This window comes from Saimiri boliviensis, chromosome 8 (assembly GCF_048565385.1).
Source record: "Saimiri boliviensis isolate mSaiBol1 chromosome 8, mSaiBol1.pri, whole genome shotgun sequence".
Classification (NCBI taxonomy): Eukaryota; Metazoa; Chordata; class Mammalia; order Primates; family Cebidae; genus Saimiri; species Saimiri boliviensis.
This window is the reverse complement of record NC_133456.1, coordinates 107920070-107942417: the sequence shown is the minus strand read 5'-3', so window position 1 is coordinate 107942417 and position 22348 is coordinate 107920070. Positions and strand designations below refer to the sequence as shown.

General features: G+C 49.9%; 1 protein-coding gene across 14 annotated transcripts in view; it reads right to left on the bottom strand.

The window, feature by feature from the left end:
* Positions 1–22348, bottom strand: part of FRMD4A (FERM domain containing 4A) — a 682989-nt gene that overhangs the window by 7736 nt on the left and 652905 nt on the right. For 8 of the 14 annotated variants that reach the window (XM_074405013.1, XM_074405014.1, XM_074405012.1 and 5 more), the window contains 7 exons: positions 21944–22066; positions 17435–17663; positions 14561–14617; positions 11301–11538; positions 10287–10454; positions 7869–8761; positions 5766–5862 (listed from right to left, as the gene is read on the bottom strand). In XM_074405013.1, coding sequence (XP_074261114.1) covers positions 5766–5862; positions 7869–8761; positions 10287–10454; positions 11301–11538; positions 14561–14617; positions 17435–17663; positions 21944–22066 — 1805 coding nt within the window. Of the gene's footprint in view, positions 1–358; positions 3664–5765; positions 5863–7868; positions 8762–10286; positions 10455–11300; positions 11539–14560; positions 14618–17434; positions 17664–21943; positions 22067–22348 lie in introns of those variants that run through there. The other 6 variants (XM_074405018.1, XM_074405017.1, XM_039478548.2 and 3 more) reach the window with 3 other exon arrangements.

Here is a 22348-nt window from a genome sequence, read left to right as displayed (position 1 = left end):
CTTCTGCAGTTGTGCCTGAATAACTGAAAAACTTCGAAGGGGAGAGGTGGCTGGGCCCTCCAGGGGGACAGTCCCTCCCTAACTCCATGTGATCTTGGTGGTGCTCTCCACTACGGTACCATCCTCGCTCCCCCGGGGGCCAGGGGACAAGGAAGCCAACTGGGCTGGGTCAATGAGAGTCCCCCGATCACAGTTCCTGGTTCAAAGATGGCCACATGCCTGAGCAGCTTTGAAACCACAAGGATGTCATTTCCTTCTAAGAACGAAGTTAACAGGTGGAAGAAGCAGAACTAGAGATGGAACGAGACCCAGTCAGCCTGGGCTCCAGTGACATCAGCCGGTATGTGCTCTTGTTGGCTTATGCTTGTTGAATTGAGTTTGTTTTCACATGAAGCTAACAAATACTGGCACATTTAAGTAGTTTCTTAAACTGTCGATGTAATTCTTGTTTCTAACACAAGCATGATCTGGGTCTGTTTGGGACAAGAATTCCCTAAGAGACTTCGTGAGGTCTAAGGAACCACTTTAGCCACTGTTTCTCAAAGTAGTCCTGTGAGATGCTCTGAGGGGAAAAAAAGGTTCCATGAGTAAGTTTGAGGACTCTGCCTTTCAGAGGCCTGAAATGTATATGAGACATATATTAAAGGTTCTGAGAAGTCCTGCATTATTACGCTGTTTGACCCAGAACTTCTGGAACGGTATCACCTATTAACACCCACAGGGCATACTTTGAAACATACTCTTAAGCTAATGTTATAAAATATAGTTGACTCTCTTGTATGTTGGATCCTAAAGAAAAAGTTGAGTATCACAAATACCAAGTACTTTTGTGACAATATAATCTGCCTCAGAGGGACTAAAAGTCCACTATGTATTGATCAAAAAGGCTCAAGGAAAGACCACTGAGTTCAAAGCAGTGACGTTTGGATAAGGCAGATGAGGGTAAGGGTTCTTGTGGTGGCTGATTCGGTACATGAAGAGCCTAGCTCTTGGCTGGCCCATGCTGCTCTCCTGCATTTCATCATGGAGGCTTCTGGGTCACAGAATCCACATACGAGAAAGCATTGAGATCTGGATGAGGGGGTGGGATGAGAGATGCTGGAATGGTGGTTTGGTTCGCAGGCAGCTCCCAGAGGGGCCACAGTGTAGGAAACCACTGGCCTGCTCCTGCCTCTGAGAAGGGGGGAACTTGCAACAGGCCGGAAAAGGCTGTGACTACATAAGTCTGACGTGTACATTTTTTTTTCCAAATTAAAATTTATTTACTAAAGGAGTAAAAGAAAAAACCAAAAATGAAGCGGGAGATGATGATTTTTTTCCCAAACTTGCAATGTTTTCTTAGTGCTTCCCATTGATATTGAAGTATGTAAGGTTTTTTTGGTTTGTTTTTCAGTCGGAGTTTTGTTCTTTGTCACCCACACTGGAGTGCAGTGGTGAGATCTCGGCTTACTGCAACCTCCGCCTCCCAGGTTTAAGCGATTCTCCTGCCTCAGCCTCCCATGCAGTTGGGATTACAGACGCGAGCCACCACGCCCAGCCAAGGTATTCTTAAAGCTATCAATGTTGCTTCATGTGTTGGTCTCTTAGGTTTGGGGAAGAAGCCTTGTGGCTGCTGAGCTAAGCCTCTGTCTCTCAGTACAAATTCAATTTTACGGTAATAGTTAAGGAATGCCGTGTGCTATGAAAACAAAATTAACAAGAGACCATTTAGGAAGCATTTATTCTTCACGAATAACACAAATGGGGCCACTAAATAGTTGCCCAAGTAAACCGAAGTCAGTCATTCACTGGAATGTGAGTCGGGGCAGGATGAAGATGTACGCATGCTCTCTCAACTATGACCCACAAGACTGGCTTCGACCTGGGCAGTCGGGGTCACAGAAGTGGTGACTTCAGAATCTGAGATAGCCTGTGCCTATGGGGACTTTTCACTGCAAGAATGCCCTTTCCCAGGGCTATGCTCAGAGACGTGTGGCCTGCAAAGGGTACTCGCTAAGCAAGGGCCCTCTGACATCAGACAGATGGCAAATTCACCCACATCTCACTGGAGTTGGTGACTTATAACTGCTTGGCATAGGGAGGTAAGGCTGCTAGGAGGGAGGAATTGCAAACTGAATTATTACTGTAAATGTATATTTGAGCAGTCCTTTCTCTTCATAGCTTAGTCATATTTGAGAAACACGGTTTAACTTACAAAACCAACTGGTAACACATACTTGCGTTGTTGGATAGTCCCACAGTTGGTCACAGGCCAGTGGATGGGCGACGAGGCCCTGTAGACTCGTCTGTCTGTCTTACCTGGTCTGGGAAGGGGCTGCCGCTCAGTCTGTGTCCATGCACGTGCACATGTCTGCATGAGCATGCACTCTATGTGTGGAGGGATTTCAAGCAGACTTGCCTACATTCCCACAGCAGCTCTTTCAAACCTGGTTAATTCTCAAGTTCTGGCTATCATCCCTACCTCCATCACCTTTAGCAGATGATCAGCTCCCCCATCCCGGGGGAGCAAAAGGCCATTCTCCCTACTTCAGAAATGTTGTCTCATGACATCCTCTCTTTTTTTCTGGCATGTGGTTGATGGGGTTGGAAGTCCACCTTATTTCCTATCTCTCTCCTAACTTGTTCATACTGTCCTAACCTACTTTTCAAAAGCGATTTTTTTTTTCTACAGCAAAATGAGACTCTCTACTGTTCACCACCCTTCACCCTCGTCTCTGCACTTGGAGTGATCGCTCCCCATCTCTACCTGTCTAAGCCTCCCTCCTCCTCCCGCCAGAGGCCTTTGTGTCTAAGTCTTAGCGCACTTAATACATAAGTGTGGCAGTTTCTCAGCCCCCTCAGATATCTCCTGATAGGCAATTGGATTTCAAAATGCCTAGTGTCCCAGTCAGACTGTAATAAGGGCCCTGGGGCTAGGAACCAGACCAGATGGTACTGTTTTCTGCCCCTGTGCTTTGCAAATGTCAACGTGCATTGATTTACTCAGGAATCTTGTTAAATGCACATTAGGTTCAGTAGGCCAGGGTGGTGCCCAGGATCGAGCTTTCTAATGAGCTCCCAGGTGATGGTGGTAGAGATCAAAATGCTGGCTTTGGATTGAAGAATGTAGGTAGAACATGGTGACCCTAAAACATACTTTGGGGCCAGGCGTGCAGATCACTTAAGGATAGGAGTTTGAGACTAGCCTGGCCAACACGGCAAAACCTTGTCTCTACTAAAAATACAAACGTTAGCTGGGTGTGCACCTGTAGGTACTAGGGAAGCAGGAGAATCACTTGAACCTGGGAGGCAGAGGTTGCAGTAAGCCAAGATCGAGCCACTGCACTCCAGCCTGGGAGATAGAACAAGACTCTGTCTCAAAACAACGTACTTTGGGGGTCTTCTCTGGCAAGTAGTGTTGACAATATCTAACGTATGATGCAAGAACCTCCATCTAAACATAGAAATCCCCATATATCTAGAAATATGGCATAAATACAGCATTCAGATGCGTCCTTATGGAAATCATGAGATGGAGAAAAGCAACACATAGGCAGCACCTGTGGGAACACAGACTCATGGGCAGGAGGAAGCAAATTCCCCTTACGGTACCTCTATTCATCAGTACTTTGGTGAGGTGGAGACTCAGACCCATCCAGAATGGGTGAGTTTTCTGTTGCTTCTCTGAACAAAGGAAAGCAGAAGGAGGAAGAGAAGAGAGGTCATGTTACAGAGAGGAACTGACACAGACACGATTAGTAGCTTATTAATACATCGGAAAGGCCCCCTGATTAGACACGCGAGTTAGTGACAAGCCATGCAGAACTTTCAGTCCCCATAACTGAGTCGAGACCTAGTTTGGTAGGAGGGCCGGGCCCTCTTTGGTACCTTTTACCCATGGCCTCATTTCTTATCACATCATAGCAAACAGTTTACAGTTTATGTCAAGAACCAAAATAGCTCTTTTGTTTCAAATTTGTCTTGAGTCCTCACTAGTTGTAGATGGTGAAACAGGCAAGTTTCAAGACTATCTTAAGTGCACAGGACCCTGAGGAGTGCTTGTACATTTCAGAGCTTGTTGCCAGTGAAATAATACAATCATATATTTGGATCTGGTGACAGTGGGCATGATTCAGAAAACTTGGAAGCTCTAGAGAGGGGTCTTGCGATCTGAAGTTTCTTATTTAAAGGAGGTGGTTTAGTCAGTGGAAGTATGTATCACATATACGAAAGATGTGTCCTCCTTTAATGAATTAATCTTCGTGAGACTTTTAGACCCTAAACCTTATAGCGGTGGCCTGGCCACACAGGTGAGAGCTGGGGTGTGGGTGGTATCTGAGTGAATGTTAATGATCTGTAGTAAGGACAGAGGGGCAGCCAGTACCCAACAGACAGATGGAGAAGTAGGAGTGGGCACGGGAACACCAAGCTGGGGGCTCCCGTTTCCCTTATTTGAAAAAAAATCAGAGGCAGCATGGGATCGTCCAGTGACTGTCAAACTTGAGCCTGTGGCAGCATTACCTGGAGGGCTTATTAGACGGTAGACTGCTGGGCTCCACTCCCAGAATTTTGGATTTTTAGGTATAGGAGAGCCCGAGAATTGGCATTTCTGACAAGATCCCAGGTGAGACTCACTCGTGCTGCTGCTTTGGGACCACACTTAAGAACCACTGGTGTAGTGGATAAAGACAGGGTTTGGGGTCACAGAGGGCAGGGCTAGAATTCCAGCTCCCTCCAGCTGTCTGATGGTAGGCCAGGCACTTATTTTCCCTGAGTCTTAGCTATGAAACTAAAACATCTGGGTATTTCCCTTGCTAGGGTGCGGTGAGGATTATATAAGCTCGTATGTGTTAGAAGCTGCTCCCAGCCTTTGAGTACATAGCAAGCACTCAATAAATGTTTGTTAGGACTCTTTCTTTCTTGCCAAAAATGAATGTGCCAGAACACCTGGTGTAAAATTGCAACAGATAAACTTGTAGGAACAAAAATGTCGGCCAGGAACCTGTAATCCCAGCAATTTGGGAATCCAAGGTGGGCAGATCACCTGAGGTAAGGAATTCGAGACCATCCTTGCCAACATGGTGAAACCCCTTCTCTACTAAAAGTTAGCCAGGCACGGTGGTGCACCCTTGTAATCCCAGCTATGCGGGAGGCTGAGGCAGGAGAATCACTTGAACTGCGGAGGTTGCAGTGAGCCAAGATTGTACCACTGCACTCCAGCCTGGGCAACAGAGTGAGACTCCAAGTATGAGAACCTGAAAGGCAGGCAGTGGAGCCCGTTCTGAAAGGCTTCAGGGCACCTGATCTCCTCTGTGTGCTGATAAAGAACAAGTGCTTGGCCAGGACAGAGCCCTTCTTCTTGCACCCTGAGACATCCTAAGACGGCAGATGTCACCTGCCTCTCAGTTAATCAGCTCGCTCTCTCCTCCTGACATTCTTGCTGGGCATTTTGAGTTGGCCTGGGTATAATCTGAACCGAAATCAAATGCTATCTAGAAACGTGACCCGAGCAGCACAGTCCCCCTTCCTGCTTCCATCTCCCCGCATCCCAAGGACCACCACCTACTTTAAGAGAACACAGACAGGGAAAGGAGTAGGCAGAGGTGACAGCAGATCATGGGGCTTCTCTTAAAAGGAAGACACCTCCCAATGATGAACCCTCATTGTCAGTTTACTGTCTTACCCTTATGTCACTAGGATCTGAACGTCTGTGACCACTCTTTGGAGCTGACACAGTGAAGAACATGGAATAAGAACCAGGCCAAAGATCTGGAAGGAGAACTCACCCAGTCTGCCAGGTTAGGATGTGGTGGGGGCTACTTGGGGGCGTGGCTCCAATTTCACTTGAGGGTGTTGAGCTTCTCTGGCTTTGAGGTAAGGCAGCTGGATGCAGGTGGTGCAACAAAGGCAAAGAGAAGACAGGGGTCAGACACGGGCGAAGGGGCTTGTGACTGGCTGGCCGACACCAACCCAGTGGCCAGGGGTCACCCTGTCCAGGAATGCTGGAAAGGACCCCATGGCAGGGTCTCACCCTCCCTATGGCGAGGTCACAGTGGGGAGCCATCTCTGCATGCCCCCGCCCTCCAGCAACCTCTGCATCCCACCAATTGCATTTTCTCCCCACCACCATGCACCTTCCTTCTGAGCCAAGCTGACCTGGGATCCTAGGTCCCCACTTCGCCACCAGGGAGTGGCCATAGGGATGGTGACAGCTTCCGCAGCAGCAAAGAAGCTGATGTCCCAATGTCCTTTGAGACAAGACCTGAGCAGGGCTCATACAGGAAGAGCCTGTTTCTCTGGCCTCAGGGCATTTTCACTGTGACCCTGTGGCGGAACTGTTTCTCTCCATTGTGAAGAAAGTGCACCCAGAAAGCTGCTTAGAGCCAGCTCTCTGCCCGTTTCACGCTTATCATTGCTACTGTAGTGCGTTTGGAAAAAAGCAGGGCTTTTAACAGCTCATCCAAATCTGACTACTAGGCATTTACTGATGCAGGCAGATTTCGCAGGAAGTCAATCCTACTTAAATGCATCCTTTGCTTTCTTGGGAATGGAATCTTTTCCATCAGTAAACTTCAGATAGAGCTTCTTAAAAATTTTAGTCTAAAGTACGTTCCAAAAGATCTACCTAATCTCTTTACATAAAGCAAATCTACCGGACAAGTGCTGCAATTCTGATAGAACGTAAACACTCCAGTTTGGTGCTTCTTTATCTAACAGGGTCACAGATGATCGTGCTCAACATGTTCCTGGGGAGTCAATGGCAAATTTCACTGTGCTGTTTTACAGATGAAGGAGGAATAGAAAGAAGGTTCCAGGACCTTGAAGTCCATGGAACTCCCACGACTGCCTGATCTCTGGAGCTTGTCATTTGGCCAACAACAGGGATATGGGGACAGAAGGCAGGAGCCTGGCTCACTTGGGCAGTCAGCTTCTGCCTCTTTCTCTGCTATCTCCAGGTACCAAGAATGTCCTACAGTTCCCCCAAGATGAACCCCCAATTACCTTTCAGGTCACTGTTTCCCCAGATCTTTGTCAAATTCCTGACTCAGAGCTCCTCCCACTGGCTTCTGACTCTCAGTTTATTCTTAGCGTTAACCATTTCTGTTCTCCTCCTCCCTTTCTACGAGTGCTGAGACTAGAGCACGAGGTAACTGCTCAGTGTTGGTCATCACTGTCCCTGTTATTAAATGTAACTTCATAAGGGAATGGTTGGTTTCTTCTATTTTTTTTTTTTTTTACTTGATGCAATACTGCACAATGCTGTTGAGTACAAGAATATAAGGTAAACCTTAACCTTAGATTATGGAAATTTTCAAGCATAATATCCAGGATTTTGAAGACACTTAACTAAAATTAGTGTGTGCCTACACCATAACATCATCATTGAAATGGGAAGCCAGGAGCAGTGAGGAATTCTGTCAGATGCACGGCTCCGGCCCTCTGTTTATCAAGCCAGTCTGCCCCTACCTGGGGAGACACTGGCCCAATCTTTAGGATTGACCCAAGCGCATCCCCAACCCAGCTTCCTTTGCAAGCTACAGCTGTGGGCTCCCACTTACTGGGATCCTCTCCTCACTAGGGTAAAGCGGCACCGGAGACATTACTTAACTTTCTTGGATGGACGAGATGGTTTAGACCTTGACTAAGGAAGCTGAAGTGGGAGCGCTGGCCTAGTGCCCTCTGGAGGGTCAGGTGCATGGTTAGGGTGCAATTAGGGAGGGGAGTCAGCACAGGCCTGAAGTCTCCCGCAGCTGACAGCAGGGTTCCCGGGGTGAATGACTGGTTCCTCACCGCACCCAGCTGTAAGGGGACCTCCCGGCAGTAGCCCTGGGCACCAGGAGCAGTTCACACCCAGACCTTTCCGGGCACGCCCGGCCTTCCCCTCTCACCTGATGTGGCCTTGCACATCTGGGGCATCCTGGTGACCCTGCTGTGCGCCACGAAGGTGCTCTGGGAGGAGGTGCTGTACTGCGAGCCGCTGTCCGAGGAGGTGGAGCTGGTGTGCGACAGGCGACTGTGCTCCTTGTGTGAGGCGGTGGAACGCTGGTACCACTGGCGCAGCTCGTCCGACACCGCGGCGCGGCCCGCGCCCTTGTCGTGGGAGCCCTCGCGGCCCAGCGACGGAGTCCGCAGGATCTGCGATCGCGATGGCGTCAGGCGGCCCGCGTCGCCCTCATCACCGCCGCTGCCGCCGCCGCGCCAGCTCTCCTTGAACAGGCCGCCCGCCGTGTAGGAGTTGGAGGTCTTGAACTGGGCCTTGACGCTGTAGTGGCCCTCCTGGTCGCTCTCCAGGCTGCGTACCACCACGGGCGTGGCGCCGCCCTCGATGTACAGCGGGTACTCCTTGATGCGGTACTGCGAGCTGGGCTGGCTCTGGCTGTGCAGATACACGCCGCCCCCCGCGCCCCCTGCGCCCCCTGCGCCCCCGCGCGCAGCCAGGTTGGGCATGCTGCCCGAGCTGGCTGAGCCCAGCGCGCCCGCCGCCCGCTGTCGCTGCCGCTGCCTCTGGCGCGCCTTGGACGGCGAGTCCTCGGCCAGCGTGGAGTAGTTGGCGTTCATCTGCGCTGGGTAGTAGTGCTCCGAGCTCGAGTGGCTGGTGCATGACGAGCAGTCGTCCATGGGGTCCGAGCCATTGCTGCTACGAGTCCGCGGGGTGTAGAAGTCGGGGCTCCCGGTGTCGTTCTCCGAGCCCAGGAGCTTGCCCTGGGACTCCAGGCTGGAGCTCCGGTGCCTAAAGTGCAATGCGAGGCTGTGCAGTCGCGTGGGGCTGATGTCCACCGACCTGTCGGGAGACGGCCCGGGCTGGTCTGGGGGTGGGAAGTGGGGGGTGGGCCTGGGGAGGAGGGGGTCCCGAGGAGGGCAATGGGGGCCTCCACGCGGGCTCAGCAAGCCAAAGTCTCCCTCAGCAGGGTTGTCCCGGGGATCCGGGAACTCAGGTGAATGGAACTGGCCTTTGTGGGAGGCGAACCCGGGGTCTCCACCTTGATTCCCAGTGGGAAATGGGACCAAAGCTAGGACTCACAGAAGGATTTCCAGTTCTGAGGCTTTTTTTTTTTTTTTTTTTTTTTTTTTTTTTTTTTTTAAGTGGAAATGATTCTATAGACACAAAGAGAACCACAGAATCATGACTCCAGTATCCTGTTAAACCAGACAGGGCTGGGCGCGGTGGCTCAGGCCTGCGATCCCAGGGCTTCAGGAGGCTGAAGAATTGCTTGAGCCTGGGAATTTGAGACCACCCTGTGCAACATAGTGAGATCTCATCTCTTTAAAAAAAAAAAAAAAAAAAAAAAAAAAAAACTTGGAAAATTAGCTGGGTATAGTATTATACACCAGTGGTTCCAGCTAGTCAGGAGGCTGAGAAGGGAGGCTCGCTGGAGGCTGCAGTAAGCTTTGATCAAACCACTGCACTCCAGCCTGGGAGTTTCTATTAAAAAAAAAAAAAAAAGGCAAAACACAAACCAGATGAAATGTCCATATTTACAGATCAGATGAAAGAACAGTCCTACAGAGCCCCTGTCACAAAATCCATTTAAATAGACTCTCTTTTCCTGTGGAAACTGGGAAATAGAAGGTTGGTGGCAAATGAGATAATTAAAAAATGAATGATGCAGATACTCACCACACCATTACTTTATCTATAATTCATTCTGCTCGTTTGAGTCCACTCAGGGCTCAGGGAAGTGCGAGACAGCATCGCACAGCAGATGACGTTGCCCGATGCTGGGACTGCATGTGAAATTCAGTGGCCCCACTGGTCAAGCACGGGAAGAGGTAAGCCCCATTTCCGACTGCCACTCAGAAGGGCGCCGAAAGCCCCCATCCCATGGCCAGCGGTGATCTGGTTTGCTTCTTTTTAGAAAAAGAAGTTGTGATTCACTGAAGCCTCATTTTTGCCTGGCTCTTTTGCTCTTTATGAATTTACACTTTGAGGCACTAAAGGAAGTCCAGTATAAATGTAGGCCTCCGTAGAAAGATATAAAGAGGACTACTGATTAGCGATCACCCCATCCCAGCTCTTCCCATGCTAATCCAGCTAGCCTCTGCTGCCTCTGCTTTGATTAGGAAACCTTCCATGCTCCCTGTCTCCAGGAGCCTGGCTGACTCCAAGTGCCCTCTGCATGGGTCTCTTGGCTAATGGCATTGACCACTGCCAGCCTGGTTTTTATTCTGCTTCATTTATCCTCCTGGGTTCAGGTTTGACTGCAGCTCTTCCATTATTTGGGCCAGCTGGGGGCTGGCAATGCCCAATTTTAAAAAGGAAGGTCTGGTTTGAGCAGGGAGGTGGCCCGAAGGCCAGGCGGACTCACCTCGTGGAATGGACGTAGTGGGGACTCCTGACCCGCAGGTCTGGCGTGGACGGCATGCTGGACTGTGAGTTCCAGTGTGGGAGGCCACGGATGGGGCTGTTCTGCAAGGAGTTGCTTCCTCCACCTGCTTCTGCACAGCTTCCTGTGCTAGGGAAGCGCTTGTGGCTGCTGCAAAGCCAAGGAGGCCATGTGGTCACTGCCAGACAGACAGCACCTTTGGGGGGGGGGTGGGGGATGGGTGCTGGCTAGTTCAGGACATTGATCCCAGTGTGGGGAAGCTCGCCCATGACTCCCTCCTCGCTCGGTCAGACCTCTACTGTGGTTCTCAGCCTTTCCCCAGCATTGGGTAGGCATCCTGGTCCCTGAACCCCCCAATCCTTAGGAGATATGAGACAAAGACCCTGGTCAGCCTTCTCTTTATCAGGCAGTGTGACTGTCCTGCCCTTACAATTTTTGTTTTCCAAGAAACAAATATTGACCTGTTGTGGCACCCCCTTGGAGCTCGGTAGGGTGACTAAAGGAAATGAGAAGAGCAGAGCAGCAGACCCCAAATGCCTTCCAAAAAAAAAACCCTCCCTCCAAGGTCAGCCTGGTAATGAGCTGATAATACACAGCTTGGATTATAGCTGCCTGGCTGGAGAATTCTGCTGGGTGAGGGGGTGGAGTTCTGAATCCACTCTGCAGTTGCTACGAGTGGACTTCGACTTGCCATTTCGGAATAGCGCTGCCTGAGATCTCCTAATTAATTCCTCTGGAATTTAACAACATTCAAGCCATCTGCCATCACGTTGATTGTGGGCCAAACCCCAGATTTCCCTTTAAATCACAAACCTGTACCTCAACAGGGTCGGCAGCAGAGGGCGCTGTGAGCACAGCCCCGTCAAAGGCAAACCCCAGAGGGGGGAACTAGGTTGACCGGGATTTTGTCATTGTGGATGCTACATGGGACAGCCCTTTGATTCTTCCAAAGCATGGACAGAGGCCTCCTCTGGCCTCATTCACGACCCAGCTCACCTGGAATGGCTGTGAGAGGAGCGTTTCTTGACCTTCTCATAGGGCTCATCTAAAGAGGACTCACTCCACATCTTGGGCTTGATGGGGGACTTGTCATAGTCATTGCGGTGACAGTGCATCTGCCGGAGTCCGTCCAGGGACTGGGGAGGAGGGGGCCTGTTGTGCGAGGGTGGCCGAGGAGGGAGTCCCTTGTGAGGAGAATGTAGGGGGGATATTGTGCTGGTAACCTGAGAGTCTTCTGTACAAAGACAGGAAGAGAAGAACTGAGCCCCGGTCATCCTTTCCACAGGCTGCAGCAGAGCCCCATCCCCCCAACCCCGCTCCAGCCCCCCACCCCCACCTTGGAGCCACACAGCCAAACCCACACCTTTCCTTCACGCCTGTAACGAGAAACCCTGGGACTCCTCCCCAGTCGCCAAGACAAGTCAAGACGAGTCAAACCAAACCAGGCACACCAAACCCCCACTGCAGGCGGGACTGCATGGGAAATGAGACGCGTCACTTTTGATTTGACACAAAGGGAGAGAAGTCTGAATGTCATTAAACAGCACTGACAAATGACTGCTTCACACCAAACAGCAAAATGTAGTTACTGCCCCAGAGTAAGTTGTCTTTCAACAGACACTAAGCATCGCATTCACTTTGGGAGGGTCTGAGTTCCAGGAGAGTTTTGTCTGTTTCATTTGCTGCTAGATCCTCAGTGCTGTAAATGACAGCCAACACACAGTAGGCGCTTGATAAACATTGGTTGGAGCGAAAAAAATGAATGAAGGTCTATCTGTCCATTGTAAATACCTGCTGGGTGGCGGTCAGGGGCGTCTACTCTGTGCTTTTTTCCCCAGAGCTGTGTATATTCTCTTTTAATCTGTTCCTGTGTAATTTTGAAACTGCCTTAAGAAGATGAGCTACAAAGATTAAGTATGAATAAATGATTCCCTGCCTCCAGGATAGGAATGCTCTCATGCGACAGTGTGCTAGAGGACTTTCAGAAAAAGCAAATTCAGTGAGACTACGAGGTCCTGTGGGAGAGGCTGGTCTTGAAGGGGCTTGAGCAGTGGCCAGGCAAAGAGGGGGAGAAATAAAGGGCTTGAACCAAAGTGTGGAGGCCCCGAGGGCAGGATACCAGCTCACAGGCACATCCGGCCGGGCAGGGGCTGGGGAGGCGGAGCGGGAGACTGAGGGAGGCGCTCCGGTCAGCACAGCCACCTTCTGTGTGCACCATGAGCATCAAGAGCCGGGCTGATGGGGGGCTGGAATTCCGAGCTAAGGAGCTGAGATTCTGAAAACCACAGGATAACTCTGCAATGTCTTAAGCACAGATGCATCAGGGTGAAAAATCCTGTTTTACAAGTATTCAGCAGGGAGCGTTCGAAAACCAGAAAGGAAGGGAGAAAGACTGGAGGTCAGCATTGAGAAGAGAGAGGAGAGAACGATTTAGACTCCATGGGGAAGGCAGAGATGGGAGCTGGAGGGCAACAGTGCACAGAAGCTGACCTTAAAAACAACCAACTACCTTTCGCTTGCCCCTAAATCCATTTTCAGTGATTCCTCTCACAGCCTCATGCTCAGTCCCCCAGCTGTGTTCACCCACTTTGCACCCACTCTTCCTTTGCCCTCAGATCAGTAAAGGAAGGATCCCCAGAAAAAGCCTGCAATGGGAACGTGGGGTGCAAAATGATGTGACACCTGTGAGGAAGTCCAGGGTCTGGATCTGGAACACAGAGAGAAGCTGGAGTCTTGAATGATACCTCGAAATTACCTACTGACATTACGTGTTGCTCAGGGCACCACTCTATTACCGAGGAATCTCTCTCAGTCTTTCTTGTTCCCTTTCCAGGAGAGACTGGGGTACTCAGAGGCCAACCGTAGGGCTGGGATCTCTGATGCTCAAGCCCCTTGTTTCTTTGTAGCCCCATGCCCCCCCATCCCGCCTATGTAATGAAACAGACAAAAATATTCCAATGTGATTTCTAACAGCACAGCCAAGGTGACTGGGTAAATAACCCACCAGACTTTCCCCACATCAAGAGTAATCATTATTATTATTGCAATTATCATGATGACTATGACTAGTGTGGACCTTTTCTGTTTTCCATCTGAACAGCCACTTAACACTGTCTGCCTGAGGTTTCCCTACAGGGCAAAAAAATTAACTGCCACTTAATGTATTTCCATGTAATTAATGTACTTGCCTCCCAGTGTGACAGTTCAACATCCACAGGAGTAGTCTCAGATGGTTCTGGGTTTGGAATTCTTACTTCCCCTGCGTAGGGTGGTGGTGGGGGTTGGGGGAGGGATCAGTTCTGTTTTTCTAAGAATTTCCCAAGAAAATATCCTGCTAACTTCGATTTAAGAGTTTAATGGGAAATAAGAAGACAGTTTTCCAGCCTGACTGTGCGTCTACCAGGATATCTTCCCTCTTACTTTCACTATTGTCCTGGGAAGCGACAGAGGGTTTGTTCCATTTCTTTCCATGATCCTTAGACCCTCCTAGTGGGTTTCAGTCTTTGATTTGCGATCTAAATCAATTTCTACTCTTTTCCTCTAGATACCATGAATACTCAAAAGGAAACTATGCCTAGTATTGACATTCTCTGTCTAAAAATGTGGTTTTAGGCCAACTGTGGTGGCTCATGCCTGTAATCCCCCTAAGCACTTTGGGAGGCTGAGGTGGGTGGGTCGCTTGAGTCCATCAGCAAACATGGCAAAACCCCGACTCTACAAAAAAATACAAAAATTAGCAGGGTGTGGTGGCATGCTGTATTCCCAGCTACTCGGGAGGCTGAGGTGGAAGAATCACCTGAGCCCAGGAGGCAGAGGTTGCAGTGAGCCAAGATCATGCCACTGCATGCCAGCCTGGGTGACAGTGTGAGACCCTGTCTCAAAAAAAAAAAAAAATGGTTTTGGCTTCTAAAAAAGTAAAGCATCACTCACTGATGAACTTACGTCTGGGCCACAGGAAATTCTAAAATTCCAATACACATGGGTTAATGCAGCACCCACCCACTCCCAACCAAACGGGTGCATACTGGGAACTGAGAGCTTGCTGGGAGCCCAGCTGCCTTTTGACCTGGCTCGGGCCTTTACACAGGGCAATCCCCAGACTAAATTCATCTCTGTTGACTCAGCACTTCCCTTCACCTCCTAGTGGAGCTCCCTCAGCCAGGCTTTCTCTTTCTGATGCCCCGTTTGAGACCTTCTGCCCCGCTCCAAGGCACTTGGGGGTTCCAAGTTTGTAGGGAGGAACTGCATCAACCTACCATCCTCAAGAACAAGGGCATCTGAGAGGGAGCTGTCTTCACTGGCAATGTTTCCATCTGAGAAGACAAAAAGCAACAGCCTCTGAGTTCAGCACATTCCTCCAACCAAGCCCTGTCTGTAAAAACAGCATGTCTACCACCACCCCAGACCTTTCTCTTTTTAACCAGAAAGAACCTACGAGATACAATAAAAATGCTGTTGGGTGTTTCTTTCGACAGTCCCTGTGGCGGGTCATTAGCTCACCCTCCGCACCCCGACGCTGCCATGTGCCCTAGCCTTTGTGTGTTGTGCCCTGGTTTCACAGAATGCTACAATGCCCTAGCCTGATTAAACCACATCATTGTCCCTGCATAAACCCAGGGCATGTACCAGCGAAACCAAAGGAAGCGAACTGCTTTTATTCTACAAATTCGAAACTAGGGTAGGGACTTCTCTTGGCTCCTATGGCAATAAATGGCTTCTCAATAAACTTTGTCGGTTGTCAGCAGAGAAAACAAGCGTGCTAAATACAGGCTCCCTCTCTCCAAAGCTTATTTTTATAGATGTCACTCAATGAACCAAGAGAACACGCCCAAGAGGGAGACAGTAAAATAATCCTGCCTGTTTCACTGCTGGGGAAACTGAGGGGTAGGAAGGGAAGGCGGTTTTGCTCTCTGGCAACGTGAACCAAGGTCTCAAGTCTTCAGCTTCCAAGTTTGGTGTTTTCTCTCTCAAAATAATATGCTAAGGAACAAACAAGCACCTTAATTACTCCTCTAGCTCAGGTGGGCCCTTGGATGTTTCTATAGGAAAATGTTTCTGTTGGCAACCCCCAAGTGCCTGGAGGAGGGCAGAAGGTCTCAAATGGGGCGTCAGAAAGAGAGACCTGGGGCTGAATGTGGCGGCTCATGCCTGTAATCCCAGCACTTTGGGAGGCCGAGGCGGGCAGATCATGAAGTCAGGAGATTGAGACCATCCTGGCTAACACAGTCAAACCCCATCTCTACTAATACAAAAAATCAGCCGGGCATGGTGGCACGTGCCTATAATCCCAGCTACTCGGGAGGCTGAGGCAAGAGAGTTGCTTGAACCCAGGAGGCGGAGGTTACAGTGAGCCGAGATCACGCCACTGCACTTCACCTGGCTGAGGGAGCTCCCCTAGGAGGTGGGGGGAAAGTTGTGTGGTCTTGGCCAAGGACAACAGGGTAAGACAGGGAAAGATGGTTATTCCAAATTTCTTAGTGCCAAAGATTTTAAAAAATTCTCTTTTTAACTAAGAATTCACTTTATTCATATTGCATGATGGACTGTGAGAATACCAGGAGCTCCGACTTTGGCATATTGGGATCTCCAGCAAATCACTGCTACCCCAGGATACTGAGTTTAGGTTGCAAATCTGTATCTATCTATATTTATCTTATCTTTGTAATTGTAGTGAAATATATTAACTTCACAGTTACCATGTTAACATTTTTTTTTAAAGAGATGCAGTCTTGCTACACTGCCTGGGCTGGAATGCAATGGTTACTCACAGGCAGAATCTTAGAGTGCTACGGTCTCAAACCTCTGGCTCAAGTGATCCTTCCGCCTCAGCCTCCTGAGTAGCTGGGACTATAGGCGCATGCCAACATCCCAGCTTCACTATTTGTATCTGTACAGTTCAGTGGCTTGAAGCATATTCACACTGTTGTACAACCATCACATCATCCATCATCTGCCTGAATAATGTTTTCATTTTTCCAGACTGAAACTCTGTATCCATCATGCAGCAACTCCGCATTCACCTTTCCCCTAACCCCATGCAAACACTGTTCTACTTTGTGTCTTTTTGGAGCAAAAGTATTTTAAACATGCGTACACATGGAGGAAAGAATGCTTAATGTATAGTTTCAGGAAGTCACTGACTTAGAAAAGGAGGATTCTTTTTTTTTTTTTTTTTTTTTGAGACGAAGTTTCGCTCTTGTTACCCAGGCTGGAGTGCAATGGCGCGATCTCGGCTCACCGCAACCTCCGCCTCCTGGGTTCAGGCAATTCTCCTGCCTCAGCCTCCTGAGTAGCTGGGATTACAGGCACGCGCCACCATGCCCAGCTAATTTTTTGTATTTTTAGTAGAGACGGGGTTTCACCATGTTGACCAGGATGGTCTCGATCTCTTGACCTCGTGATCCACCCGCCTCGGCCTCCCAAAGTGCTGGGATTACAGGCTTGAGCCACCGTGCCCGGCCGAAAAGGAGGATTCTAACAGTTTAGGGGACCTGATGCTTTGTGGGTAGATTTTGGGGGATTTGCTTCTAGAGTTAACCAAAGGTAATCACCCAAATTCCTAACCCCTGAGCTCAGGATTCCAGACCATCAGATGGTCCAGTATCCCCAAGCCTCAGCTCAGGGTTCCAGACAATCGGAGAGGCCAGTGTCGCTAAGCCTCAGCTCTTGGGATAGGAGGCCCCTGGAGGCATATGAGCCAGCAGGTTGGCAGGGGCTGCTCAAAGAGAGGGGTCACTGCTGCTGTGTACTCCAACCCCACCGTCCTTCCAGACTTGAGTAGGGGTGGTCAGGTCCCTGAGAGTGTCAGAGCCGGGGCTAGCCCAGTCAACTCAGCTCAGTTCACAGTGAGGGCTGAGAAGAATGCTAGCTCCTGGCTGCAGGTTCTCCCAGGGAGGAAGACAACAGTGATACCAACAGTGTGACTCACACAATCCCTTCACCTTTGTCTGGGTCCACATGGCTTCTGGAATGGGATCAGGCCTTACTCACTTCATTTTACGAATGGGCAAATGAAGGCACCATAGTTAGGTAGCTGCTCAGGTCATACAGGGACCACTCGTGGAACCTGGTGTCTGGTTCCCGAGGCCTGGGCATGGGAGTGGGGTGGGGGCATCTGGGTTGGCACTGACCGTCTATAATCAGTGAAGCCCTCTGGGTGGGTTTCTTCCCAGACTTGATGCGATTCTCGTTGATTGCATTTTCAATCTCCTGCAGTTTCTTCAGTGCATTCAGATAGGAAGTTTTTCTTTGTTTCTTCAGTTTTTTGCTGACGTTGGGATCACTGGCTAGGCGGCGGGCAGCCTCTGTGATCTGGGACTGAATGGCAAACTCTCGCTCCAGGCGTTCCAGCTCAGCTTCCTGTGGGAGGGAAAGCACCCGTTTGCATTATTGGGGATGCTAAGCCGGGAGACATTCGTCTAACCCCTCTTCTATCCCCAGCCCCAAGGCAAGCCCAGTTCCTTGGGAGACACTCTTAAGAATGGGCCCAATCCTAAAATCTTTACCCACTGAAGTCCCCAGGTGCACCCACTGCCACAACCCTTGCTCCTGTTACTTTTCGGAGACAAGTGATGGTCTGAACGCTGTCACCATCACTGAGAACAGAGTTCCCATGCTGCAGGTCTAGGGACCGCCTGGCTTTGTTTCAATATCTCCAGCAAAGTTCATCAAGACAAACCAAAGCTTCTGTGGAAATTCAGAGCCCACAGAGGCTTTGAAGTTGCCACTTCCTTTCCGTTTTGGATGTAGGATGCAGCATGATTCTTAAAAGTTTCTTTATGCCATTCTTCTCTGTGGGCTTGCTACCAAGGAGCTAACACACATGCACTTAACGCACGAGCCTCTGACTCAGACATTGTGGGCCCCTCACATGCATCTAACCCACGGGGCTCTGACCCACATAGTGTATCTTTCCCTGTATCTGCACATATTGTGGGGATGTGGGGAAAGATGCATATCCCCACTCAACCATGTGTCTTTTGGAAGCTTTTTTTTTTTTTTTAGACAGATCTCGCTCTGTTGCCCAGGCTGGAGTGCAGTGCTGCGATCTCAGCTCACTGTAACCTCCGCCTCCCAGGTTCAAGCAATTCTCCTGCCTCAGCCTCCCAAGTAGATAGGATTACCTCAGCCCCACCACACCTGGCTAACTTTTACATTTCTAGTAGAGACGGGGTTTCACCATGTTGGCCAGGCTGGTCTTGCACTCCCGACCTTAGGTGATCCACCCGCTTTGGGCTCCCAAAATGCTGGGATTACAGGTGTGAGCCACTGCACCCAGTCTCAGGAGCTCTTCTGCAAGCTCTGGCTGTCCGTCCCACATCTGCCTATTCATGGATGCCTGCTGGGCTGCGCCTGCGCCCTTCAAGGGGCAGGGATGGACAGTGGGCGGCAGTGCAGGCAGTCCACGCCCACCCCCCCGGCTCACTGGATGTTCTTCCTCTTTTTAGTGTACCTCCCTCCCACTTCCATCTCTTCCTTTGGCCAAGACGTGCAGATGGATGAGACACTCCTTAAATAGAGTTTGGGGACCGGAAAGAATGAAGCTGTGGCTGTCAGAAATGCCCGATGGACCTAACGGATGACACCTAGACAGCATGTTTGCTGCTGTCCTCTCTGTTGACCAAGCCTCTCCTCTGCAGATGCGTGTTCACCAGCTGCTGCGGGATGGGAGAGGCAGCTCATGCACGTGTGAGGATTTGGGGGTGAATGCAGAATCCCCCAAATTATCAGATTGTTCATTTTTCTATTTCCTCTCTTCCTAGTAAAACCCCTCTGGATCAGACCTAGCTCTTCTTGGTTGAGATTTTGAGCGGTGAGCTGTCTTACTGATAGGTCCTGCATAGGTGGTAAGAGCTGTCTTATTGACAGGTGGCCATACTTGGGAGCCTGCAGGAGACGTGGGCCATCTGGCTAACTCCACAGCTAGTAAACCCAGGACAAATGCATCAGCAGCCTCTCAAGGCCAGGGAGAGAGCACACAACTTGCCCCAGGAAATTCACAGACATGCTGAAATTGGATGGGAACTGATCTAGCCCAATAGGAGGAGATCAACTGTTGGCTGGAATCAACAGATCTTCCTGTTTAAGTGGCTCAGTAAAGCATCTTTGCCTCTGTGCAGAATACACCAAGCTGAAGGCCACCATCGGGGGAAGTTCTTAGCCTGATCTCACTGACTTCTGAGCACTTTAAGCCTAAAAGGAACGGGAACCAGGAGTGAGAGGAAACGGTGAAGGTTCAAGGGAACTATTTCGGAGATAATAAACTCCTGTCAAATCCTGCCAATGCTGGCTGCATTTGTTCTCTCAGAGGGAAAAGAATATGGACATGGACTCCCGCCTGCGGTCTTGAAATAGGCAAGTCACCAAGGGACAAAGACTGTTCTGTGAGCGTGGGCTCCCCGGGGCAGCTGCTCCTGAGCTGTCACAATAGCCCTGGCGCCAGACACTGATTCAGAGTTTTGTGGGGAGCCCAGGACAAATTCTCACTATTTAAACTAAGACAAGTCCAAGGCCGAATGCCCTATCCATGCAAATGGCTGCCTAGTGTATGGCCAGGAGCCACAGTCCAGCGTGCAGCTCAGTCCGCCGCCCAGGCTGGAGTGCAGTGGTGCGATCCACAGGTGAGCATGTCATGCTTCTCGCGGAACTCTGCAGAACGCCAGCTGCTCCCGGGCTGCTTCCTCGTACAAACTTAGGAAAGATCCTGTGTGGCGACAGTAAGGAAGCACATGCCTCGGGCGTTCTCAGGGAGCTAAAGTCACAAGGTACTGAGGTGTGTGAAAGGTGTGGTAGGACTCTGGGAAGACCAAGGAGGAACAGTGTTGGGGGGAACTCCCTAAAAGTGGGGTCCCTCTTTAAAGCTTAAGGGCCACGTATCTGCCCAGCAACAGGAGGAGCTAAAGTTCCTCTTGAGGGAGTCTCTGATGACCGGCAGGATTTGGAAATACCTGACCTCAATCCCATCCTCCATCCCCTGCAGTTCCTGCCTTGAGTGCGGCTCCCTTCCTTTGAGATTCCATCTCCCCTTCCCCTCAAGCAACTGTTTGCTGAGCATCTCCAGTGCCAAGTACCGGCTCATTTAATCCTAGGGACGCCAAAGAAGGGCCATGAGCTCCATTTTACAGATCAGGAACTGTCTAATTGAGCTTTAGCGGTTTTTTTGTTTTTTTGTTTGTTTGTTTGTTTGTTTTGAGACAGGATCTCAGTCTGTTGCCCAGGCTGGAGTACGACAAGATCTCAGCTCACTGCCACCTCCAACTCCCGGGTTCAAGCGATTCTCGCCTCAGCCTCCTGAGTATCTGTGATTACAGGAGCGCACCACTTGGTAGAGACGGGTTTCACTATGTTGGCCAGGCTGCTTGCGAACTCCTGACCTCAAGTGATCTACCCGCCTCGGCCTCCCAAAATGCTGGGATTTTGCAGCAAAAGGTGTGGGCCACTGCGCCCAGCCACATGAGCTTTAGTTTTGATTGAAACACATTGGTGTAGGTACCTGTGTCCCAGAGAACGTTCACTGTAGATCTTAGGAGATTCCTCTAACACTCAGATGAGCCGCACGCTCTTCTGTCTCTCTCTGAATTCACCCTTACCCGATTCCTACCTACCCCAGGGGTCAGTTTTTCCCAATCACTTTCTTAAAATACTAAAAATAGACAGTATTCCTTTTCCCCCAGGCCCTAAGTCCTGACCTTGTAAGGACTCTGTTCAAGAGCATGCTAATTAGTAACTTTGTTCAGAATAAATGTGGGAAAGCATTTCCTGGGCAGGCCCCGGGGCCTGAAGGTACGCATGCCTGGCCTCTACTTTCATTTGGCCTGAGGCTGGATTCTCATTAACCAGCCGGAGATTCAAGTCTTCACTGTTTTTTTTTCCCCTCACATCTGAACTCTCCAGCCCCAGCTTCACCAGTGTTCAGTCGGAAGGAAAAAAGCGGATTTTCCAAACACAGACAAGCGAGGCCAGGAGCACCCAAGCACCCTGCACACGTTCTCCTGGGGATCCGAGGAGCCAGATGAAAACGACCACCACGGGGCGGTGCGTCCGACCAGTCTCTCCCCAGCCAGTGTGCCCATGCACCTGATGCTATGGCCTCAGTTTCCTTCTCTTGGCGGCTTTTCCTCCACAGATCAGACATCAAGCCTGGCTCTGAGTAACTGCAGGCTGGGAGGCCGTTACAAAGCCAAATGCGGACAAATGCCTATGTGAGATGGCATTCGGAGTGAGCATAAATCAGAGTGGGGCATGTCTGTTTCTTAGAACACACACACACACACACACACACACACGCACATATGCACACACAAATGCATGCAATGCCGATGCCAGAAACATTCACACAAATGCTACTGGAATGTTTTCCCTAAGCTCAACATGGCTGCTTGTGCTAGGCGCACAGTGTCAGACAAGCAACTTCAACAGACACCCAAATGCCTGCAAATCAAGGCAAATGAATCCTCCCAAGGGGAGCCACATACCCACTAGCCAGCTCACTCAAGAAAAGTTCTCAGCAAAAATACTGGCATTGGGCAGAAAGGAAAAAATTGTTCAAACAAACAAACAAACAAAAACCTGGAAGGCCTAACAAATGGGAAAAAGTAGGATAACATGAGAGAATCCAACAACAGAAAGGAAGGACGCACCTCTCCTTTGGGCAGGATTTTCTGTTCATCCAGCTTGAACGCTGTTCCTATTCTTCTCCGGACAATGGGTGGTTCCTCCCCTGGATCTAGGGGATATTCAACTGGCAGCTTGCCGGTGAGCTCCTGCATATGTGAAATGGCATTCAGAGTGAGCATAAATCACAGTGGGGCGTGTCTGCTTCCTAGAACGAACACACACACACACACACACACACACACACACACACACACACACAAATGCATGCATGAGCTTTGATGCACAGATTCAATGCCTATGCTGAAACATTCACATCAAGCACTACGCCTCAATAAGAGTTCCAGAAATGAAATTCCATTTCTTTAACAATGTCTCTTACATAGAATAGATGCACTTTCAAAGTTTTTTCCAAAGTACATTTCTGTTAA